General features: G+C 42.7%; 1 protein-coding gene across 3 annotated transcripts in view; it reads right to left on the minus strand.

The window, feature by feature from the left end:
- sipa1l3 (signal-induced proliferation-associated 1 like 3) overlaps positions 1–9,521 on the minus strand; it is an 80,893-nt gene that overhangs the window by 26,943 nt on the left and 44,429 nt on the right. For all 3 annotated transcript variants that reach the window (XM_086216278.1, XM_086216279.1, XM_086216280.1), the window contains exons 2-3: positions 3,887–4,620; positions 2,140–3,130 (exon numbers count right to left, since the gene is read on the minus strand). In XM_086216278.1, the coding sequence (XP_086072404.1) occupies positions 2,140–3,130; positions 3,887–4,369 (1,474 nt within the window). In that variant the 5' untranslated portion in view covers positions 4,370–4,620. The remainder of the gene's footprint in view (positions 1–2,139; positions 3,131–3,886; positions 4,621–9,521) is intronic.

Below are 9,521 nucleotides of genomic sequence, written 5' to 3' on the forward strand. Positions count from 1 at the left end.
AGAGAGAGTTACTGTCTATTAAATGAGCTGAGGGAGAGAAGGAATTCCATTCAGGCCAAAATAAAATGTTAATATTACATGTTGATTGAAAAATCAATGTAGTCAAGACAAACCAAACCTTTAACTAATAGCAGCTCCTAAAGGCAGGTGACAACTAAATACTTGTGTTCACAGCCGAGAGATGCACGACATTTCTTTAAATGTTGTGTGTATGAGGTTCATTACAGAGGAGGGATTCGATTCAATACAATATACAGAACAACAGCTAAAATATGACAACCGAATGGCAAATGTGTCCACAGTCTTGTGACTCCCATAAATTAACAAAATGTGGTGTCATATTTTACATTCTGTGGTTTATGAGCAGAGTTGGCACCCAACATATCTGTCCACTGAAAGCCTGACACAAAGTTATAAACACAATTCACCAGCATTTTACATGCACTCTTCTAAAGCTCCTAAGCTAAGCCAGGCTAATGTCAACACCACATACAGTGTGGGAGTTGAAACACAAATCCTCCAGACACTTGAAGTGGAATCTAGTTTGACAAGTATGCTTCTATCCTTCCTCTGACTTGAATGAATCAGGACGATGTACACATACGACTCAGGCCTGCTTAGCTTCCAAGTCATGTCCCGTGGTGAAAATGTCAGCTTTTTGATGAGGCATTATGATGTGCACGCAGGGCACAGATGCATTCTGGAGGATGGCTAAGCTGGAAACGAGTCAGCAGATGAACATATTTTTGGAATGATAACCTTTATCTGTGTGGCTGCGGGCCTGTCTCTCTTGCGCACACTGCAGACATACACACCAAACAGCATCTGTCACTAATGAGAGTGCAGCCAGATGATGCTTGCCAAGTGGAAGTATCATACACAGTCTTTAGATGTAACATTGACGAGAAATTCCCCCATATGGGCAAGCACACATTACACACAGACTCTCTTCTTCTATGAAGACAGGTGTTACTTCTTCCACTGAAATCATGTGTAAAACAAAGCTGCACTGGCTAACAATGTTCAGTTGTATATGGGATGCAGAAAAGGCAGATGGTGCACTATCATCTCAAAATTTGCCAACAGTCAAGTGGCAGGTACATGTGTAATGACAATTCTGGGAATGTTGCCAGTTTGGCACACTCTGATCTGCTCAGGCTCAGCTGGATACTTACCACCACATGGGAATTAACAACAGCAAAATTCTGGCACAATTTTTTTTTTTCAACTATACTGTACCATCTTATTTATGTGGACAATTAATAGAATGTGAAGTTGACATCATGCCGGCTAGATGCTGGGACATGGTGCCATCAGGCTGTTGCTCTAGGGAAACAAGTCCATCTCAAAAAAATAATGAACTCCACTCACCTATCATTTATTAATGTCGTTACCATTATGCAGAACAAAGTAAACTATAACTTAATTTCCTCTTGCAATATTACACCCATTTGTGTGCTTTGTTCCTTATATAAAAATACTGAAAAGAGGAAAATACCCTGTGAGGACTATACACTGGAGTGTAGCTTGTCCTAAAAGGGCTGTTAAATTTCTTTATTGTTTTATGTAGCATTATAAAATAATTTGGAAGTTTAAAAAAAAAAACGGTTAAAAGGGCAGTTACAAAGCTGTGAGGAATTTCTGTAAACATTCTAAACATATTAGCATCCTCTTGTTACTTCCTCAACTTGCAGCCCTTATTTCCATGAAGGACAGCAGAACAAATTGTGACTTTGTGTGGCAGTCCTGTTAGACCATGGGGAGCTTTAAGCATTTTGACAAAGTTTGAGGACAAAAAAAACAGCACAGATTCAGCAGAATGCTTCACAAGCCTGTATCTGTAAAGATGGCACCCTTGAAAAACTTTGATGCATTTGCATATTTCTGATTAACTTCCAAAAAAATGTTTTTTTACAGTCAGTAATATGCATTTCAAAATGCTGCGTGTATGTTGCAATTCTGCCAGGAAATAACTCAGTATAATCAGTTTTCTCAGTTTGATTCTTGTGCTCCTCACAAATGGAACCAATATCAAAAAATATTTCTTCTAAGTGCGGTTTCTGCCTCACAATGAATGTGTTCCAGAATGTATGTTTCTGTTTGTGTGTGAGTATGTGTGTGTTTATTGGTCAGTGTTACCTTTCCCATGGAAGTAGTCTCTATAGTACCTGGCCCCAAGGTCAACATGCTCTATGCTGTACAGTTTCAGTCTCTCCAGTCTCGTAATCTGCTGTTCTATAGGCACCTCCAGCACAGAGACACTGGCGTTACTCCTCCTCAGCCAGCCCCTTCCTCCATCTCCTCCTCCATCTCCTCCTCGCTCTGCTGATGAGCTGAGGAAGCTGATGTTGCGCTCCCCGTGGCCCCCGGTCTCATTGAGGAAGTGGGGGCAGCAGAGGAGCAGCGGGCTTGAGCTGTGCAATCCAGGAGGCACGTCTACAGGGTCCACACCCGGAGAAGGTGTTGTAATGCCAGGGTCGAGGCTCATGGTCAGATCCTCGATGCTGGAGTAAATGGGTTCATTTCCACACTGCACCAAGGATCTGGACACAGACAGGGACACAGAAGCAGCTGATGCCCCTGTAGCAGTGTTCCTCCTCTGGGCAATGTAGCCACGCTGAGCTGCTGCCTCGTGGAGGTCAAACAGAATGCTCTGAGCATCGAAATGGACAAAGCTCTTGGGGCACACCCAAGCTTTGTAGGAGTTCTCTGATGAACCTCGCCCCGCTCCATCCTCACTGGTCTCTCCTTTGCCTCCATCCTGCTCCCCTCGACTGGAGCTTCGAAGTTTCCGAAACAAAGAGGAGGTGCCCAGCGAAGATTCTGTTCCGCCACTTTTCTTCCTTACCCGCTCAGCTCCATCCTTCCTTCCTGTCCCTCTATCATCCCCACCCAGTGGGGGACCAGGTGAAGGAGCTGAAGGCAGGGGTACACCCGGTGATGAGTCGGGCGCACGAAGCAACTCTCTAAGCTGTGCGGGTGCTGAGCTGCGCTGGTCCGGCCTCTCCTGGTGGAACTGAGTAAGCATGTCAAAGAAACTCTGCTCAGGAATGCCCTGGATGTCAATGGAAGAGGTGCTGCCATACTCTCTGAACAGGTTTCCCATTCCCCCTCCGCCACGAGTCTCCACCTTTGAGCAGAAAGGGTCAGAACTTTCACCTTGTGATGGCATTTAAGTCAATACAAAACAGCTCTGATTTTGCATTGCTGTAGTGGGAAGTAGTAGTAGCTTTGGTGGTGTGTTTGCTTACCATGTTATGTACCCTAATATGAAATGTGTCAAACTCTGGTGTTGTCAAATTTCACTGAGAAACTAGCTGAAAGGTTTAAAAAAAGGCCTATGCAGATTTGCAGTATGAAAGCAGGAGAGGCATTACTAAAACGTGAATAAAGTCATCATTACTTTACCATGAGTTGTCATGGAAGCCATCTTAATCAACTGAGGTAAATAGTAAACAGGGGACCATCAGTTCCTCATTTAAACCTTATTGAAACATACAGTGACCACACATGAAATATGATTTAGATTACACAACAAAGGCCACTTATATTGCTTATTCATTATGATTCATAACATAAGGATATGTAATAATAAGTGGAGCGAATCCTTTCTTTGTAAGGTCTTAACATCACAAGAGGACATTGAGCATTGAGGTCAATCAATGGATTTTGATTTCCGTGTGATAAAAGAACAGCTAGCAATGCAGGTACTGGAGGACGCTAGTGACTGTCAGTATGTATGACTTAACTGTTTTTTTTTTTTTAGAAATCCAGCATGAACACAAAACACAGTGGAACTACAAAGCAACAACGAACACGTGTTTTTCTGTTTTTGTTGCACTGAACTCACATGATTGACAGCAATAGAGGACGATCAGAGACTCACCTCATTTTCATCCTGTTCGCTTAGTGTCACCTCGCTGTTAGAACGCTGCCTCAAAGGGGGGAAAACACGTAAGCTCAGAGGGGATCCTTTTTCACCGCCTAAACCGCCTCTGAACTCCACTTCTCTGGAACGTCGTCGTGGCAACCTGGCTACTCCACCCCGCACCAGCCCAATGTCAGATGACAAAACTGAAGAGGAAACTGAAGTGGAGCAGTCATCTCCATTGTGATTGCTGCCAATCTGTCCATTTTCAAGCAGCGATTCCCGGGACTGTGCTCGACGTGGGGGCCATTCTGCAATACGAGCACGAACACCCATTTTAGGCACTGAGATGCGTGGTTGCATGGTTGGGTCTGTGGGGCCAGGGGCCGAGTGGCCATTGGGGGTATGGCGAAACAAAGTATGCTGAGGCAACCCTACTTCTCCCCTGTCCAGAAGGTCCGAGGAGGTGCAAGTGACCCCTCTGTCTCTGTAGCTGTTCATGGCACCCTAAGAGAGCTCAGCTCAGGATAGAGGCCATGTGTGTAGGGGGCTGGCATCCCATGTCAGCAGGGGTGCAAAAAAGGAAGGAGAGGAGGGGCCCCATACACACTCTGCTGGCTCTACTACAGCCTCCAACTCCAAAAAACATTGCTTATAGCTGGCAGGGCTTCACTGATCCATGATGGACCAGTCTGGGTCGCAGCCTGTCCTTTTCTTTTTTTTCCTTTGACGTTTTTCAATTAAATGAAGATCTGAGGAAAGAAAAACAAGGAAAAACAATCAAATCACCAAAAAGCACAAAAACTAAAAAAAGCTTAACACTTCAACAAACCTTTGAAACTTGTTTAAAACCTTAATTTGGAGGAGGGCTTCTCACTGCAGAGGCATTAACAAGGAATTATCATTTTTTTGGAAATAAAAGTCATGAAATGGAGAAATCAGACCACAATCTCAGGACAGATGATAAACAGTAGATGGAGTGTTGAGGCATTTTTAAGCCCATGAGATACAGTTTTGTTTTGTTTGTTCATATTTGGTTCATCCCAGTATAATCAGAACATTTAACTCAAAAATGTCTTTTAGTGTCACGTACATTCTCACATTTTGTGCAACCTAAATTCTTGTCATGTGCAAACCCCCCCCTCCCCAAAAAAAACTAAGCACTGAATTCTGATAAGAGTGAGCCACTGAACTGTAAAACAATGCAAGGCTGATAAGAGGGAGAGGGAGAGAAAGAGAGAATAGGGAGTAGGGATATGACAGGATTTCTTCTGCTGAGGCTAATCTTCAGGAGGCTGACAAGGGATATTATTATCACACGCACACGTGCATGTGGGTTCACACACAAACACATGTACCTACAGGACATGAAGGCTCCAGCAGCTCTGCCTCAGATTAAAAACCACTGAAACATGCTAATGTTATCAGACTAGAATGTAACAAAGATACAGACTGAAAAATTCACATTGACAATTTACATGTCAGCATATCTCTACTCATGCCTTATACATGTGGAGAGTGTGCCGCTGCTGCTGCGTGTGTGTTTTTGTGTCTGGTGCATGTCTACTGAAACTCTGTATGTTTAGATAATTAAGATTGAGAGGTGCGTGTCCCAGTGCTGATTGGTTTACTGGCAGTCCAGCTCATGACTTATTTGGCCTCAGCTAGACACAGATGCCACATCGCTGAAGTTCCGTATGTCTTGATAGAAAGAAGTGACAAGGACCCAAATAAGGTGGAAGGACAGAGACGTATGAAAGCAGCAGGAAAAAACAGCGGGCAGGGTGAGGTGGGGGTAAAAGAAATAATCAGATCAGTACATTGCTCAGTGAACCAAGATGGGGATTTTACTGTCACAGCATCTTGTCTTAAAAATTGTATACGTCTTCAATGGATTAGTGCAGGGGTTACCAAAGAAGGATCCCCCCCCCCCCCATAGTAGGACAGATGGTGGAGATGATTTTGAGAAATCAAACATTGAAAAGCATTCAAAAATATGAAGCCAAAAAATCAATACTTATATTATGAGCATGTCTCCTACAACCATTTAATCAGAATGTAATTTAATTTCGCTCTGGAAACCCCATCTCTCCTTATTAAAACTGCACAGATTAAGGATAGTGGAGAGGAGATTTTGGATTAATTATTGGTGAAAATGGTACGGTGTTAAAAGTCATCCATCTGCTGGACTTATCTTAGATCAAACTTAACACAATCTTTCCTTCTGTCTCTGCTTCAGAGGATAAGTTTAGGTCAAGTGACATCTTTTCCAGTGTCCCCCAACCCCCCAATTAATAGTCAGTTTATTGTGTTCTTGTGTGTCATTCTGCTTTATGGTTCAGACAAAAGATTCAACTACTGGTCAGTTTTTTGAGAATGTGAGTACAGACAAAATAGAGTAACAACAGTCTGTATGGGGGGAGTTGGATATTATGAATAAGAGCTTCAGCTAAATTTACATTTTTTGCATTGAGGTTCTAGCTAATCCGATCCTCTATTTAGTTCTTCATTAAAGCTACTTATCTCCACAAGTCCCAGGTTATCTCTACAAGTTACTCAGTCTGTCAAAGTATTCAAATATCCACACTAAATTTGCTCATGGAGCAAATGAACATCTACCTTTAACATGTGCTCTTGTCAAATATCTTTATAATTTTTCTTTAGGCTCCTGCATCATGCTCATTCACTAGCACACATTGCATCCATTAGGCTTGAATGTGAGTAATCCCCATGTCTAATCTATCTAATCTTCATTATGTGCTGTGGTTACACCTTTAGGTCCTGTAGAACCTGTGACCCACCAAACATCTTATCACACACAGCTTAGTGAAGCAGGATTTACCTTTTATCTTTCCAACCTGTAAAATGTTTTCTGTGTAGGAGTCTATGCTTTAACTTGTCAGGATTCCATCAAAAGCACACACCTACACACAAAGTTTAACGGTGTAATCATGTTGACCTCATTAAAATTTAAGCGCTTTCACCAACACTGCTATCACATGGGGTTGAAAAACTGGAGGAGGCGACACTGAAACAAAAAGTGTTCTTTCCTGTAGGTCTGACAGCAAACAGAAAGTGTGAGCAATTCCAATGATTCTGACTCCTAGCATAAAGACCAATTTTAATAATGTTGAGCTTTTCATTCAGTCAAGGCAGCTCAGGGTTGTTTGTGTGTGTTTTATGACGCACAATGCATTGTATGAGTCCAAACTTCTCCGACCTGAAGACAGCAGTATTTATATATGCTCACAGCCAACAAAAGTTCCCTACAGTCATATGGTGGGGCAAATGTATGACGTCTTTGTCTTAGTGAACCATGGGCACTTTGGGGCCACAGGCTCATGCTCTGATCATGCTTTCTGACAGAGTCTTTGCTCATCCGGAGAGCTGTCGTGTGATCCACCATCAGGCCCAATCCCAGATTATTCAACCGCAGCTGCGGGGGCTGTAGAATGGCTTCATTATCTGTTTGAGGTGCCTGATGAAAGAGGAAATGGAGTGAGTGGGGTCTGATCTTTACCAATGACTACTGTCAAGAGTCTGCAGCACAGAGCTCATGAGTAATGCTGTGTTCAAGACAACTCAGTGGTCAGGAGAAAAAAAAACAAGCAATAATTTGGGAAAAGTGAAATGAATTTGTCTAACTCAGAAATTACTGGTCAGAAACTGGAGCATCTTTTCAGAGCTTCTATTTCCCAGATGTGATGTCACAATATCAAAGACGGCAGACCTAACAACACAATTCTTATTAATTTTTTTTTTAAATTTTATTCTACATGGTTGTATGTGTATTTAAGTAAAGAATGTAAAATCTATTTATGTGTTTCTGTGATTACTGCAACGTGTGGAATTTGAAAGTGTTAACAAGTCTCTCAGGTTGTTTTCTCACCTCCTTGTGACTACCAAACTTCAGCTCTCCCACTGATCTAGTCTGTGTCCTCTTTTTGCCCCTAAGAGTTGACTGCTGTGTGAACACAGTGCTGTTGGAAATCCCCGGCTTGGAATTCAGAGTTGTCTCGAATGTAAGAAAAGTACATGAGAGCCATGTCAGCCAATCGGGTAGGTACAGACGTTCCATCTGAAATACATGAGCCTTTGCCATGAGGCAGAGTAATCTGGAAGTAGGTGGTGTTTCTAGGAATATCAGTGCAAAACACACTAAGAGTAAGAGGGACACAAACCCAGATCCAAGTATACCCGACCCCAAAGTCCAGGTTGTTTATTAGTATGAAAGCTGTAAACCAAATCCAGCACTGAAAGCTTTAATGAAGCTCCTCTTAGACTCAAAGAGGAGAGAAGATGGAAAACACTTCAGATAAGCAAACCATTTATTATTTTTCAGGAGCTAAATGTGGCAGCAGTCACTACAAGTCAAGCACTACATTTTGAACCAAAAAACAAGATTTAAAAGGAGAAGAAAAACATGAGAAAATTAAATCTGCAAACATTTAGATTTAGCCCGGACTTAAATAGACATTTAACGCCTTTTAATTACTCAAACACAGTAATTAGTAAGCTTGGGATAGGAAATGGTAAATGGACTCATTTTTATTTAGCGCCTCTCTATCTAAGCGGGGCTCAAAGCGCTTTACAGTGTCATCTAATTCATCTATTCAAACACACATGCACGCACTAACGCACGCACGCACGCACGCACACACACACACACAGGCACAAACACAAACACACACACACACACACAGATGGTGGAGGCTGCCATGCAAGGTGCCAACCTACTTATTAGGAGCAATTAGGGGTTCAGTATCCTGCTCAAGGACACTTGGCATCATCACTGGGGTCTCCCTCCTTTGCCCTTCTGACTGACTGGCTCCACATACTTTAGGTTCAGGTTATGCACCACATGGACACACCAAGCCTGGTAATTACACTGGTTAGATGGTAGTAATGACAGAGTCAGCAGAGGAATGATTGGTGTCCTGCTTCCAGAGGAATGAGTGAACTCATTGCGGAGGAGGAGCCACTGCTGCTGCTTGCTGGCATGTTGACCAATGCATGAAGACCTGAGATCAGTGCAGAGAGCTTATTGCCAGTGGATCAGAGATAAAGAGGGATAGACCTGCAATATGTGTCGGTGTCAATCAGCAGTTAAACAGAGAGCTATCTAGTCATATCTGAAACTGAAGCAGGGATGTATGGCAAAAAGCCATGATGAGATGTATGTGACGATGAGGGCGAGTGGAAACCAAGCTAATAAAATGACAGGGGGCAAAAATGCCCCAGACAATTGCAATTCCTAGAAGCCAATAAGGCCTTTAATTTTGAGCTGGATTATGGGCTGCTGTCAAGCTGGTGGCACACATGACTGGCAGACAGTATGCAGACTGTAATATGACAATACAGTGCTGGCAGTCAGCCTGGGGACAGAACATCAAACATTCATGCCAACATGGCTTCTGTTGGAGTCAGATGTGGTCTCGAGACTCAACTGACCCTGAAATCGGCATCAGACCTCATATCGTTTACAAATAAATAGCTACAGAAAATAAGAGACGATTTGAGTACGTAAAATACATATTCAAATGAAGACACAAGTAAACAAGATGAATATCCTGAGGCTATGCAACACAGTTCAAGGAGTGTGTTCTACTGACAACACAATAACCACAACAGCTGGTGAAAGTAAAGAGATGAG

Source organism: Aulostomus chinensis, chromosome 10 (genome assembly GCF_037954235.1).
Source record: "Aulostomus chinensis isolate RoL2024-O1b breed Wild chromosome 10, RoL_Achi_v1.0, whole genome shotgun sequence".
Classification (NCBI taxonomy): Eukaryota; Metazoa; Chordata; class Actinopteri; order Syngnathiformes; family Aulostomidae; genus Aulostomus; species Aulostomus chinensis.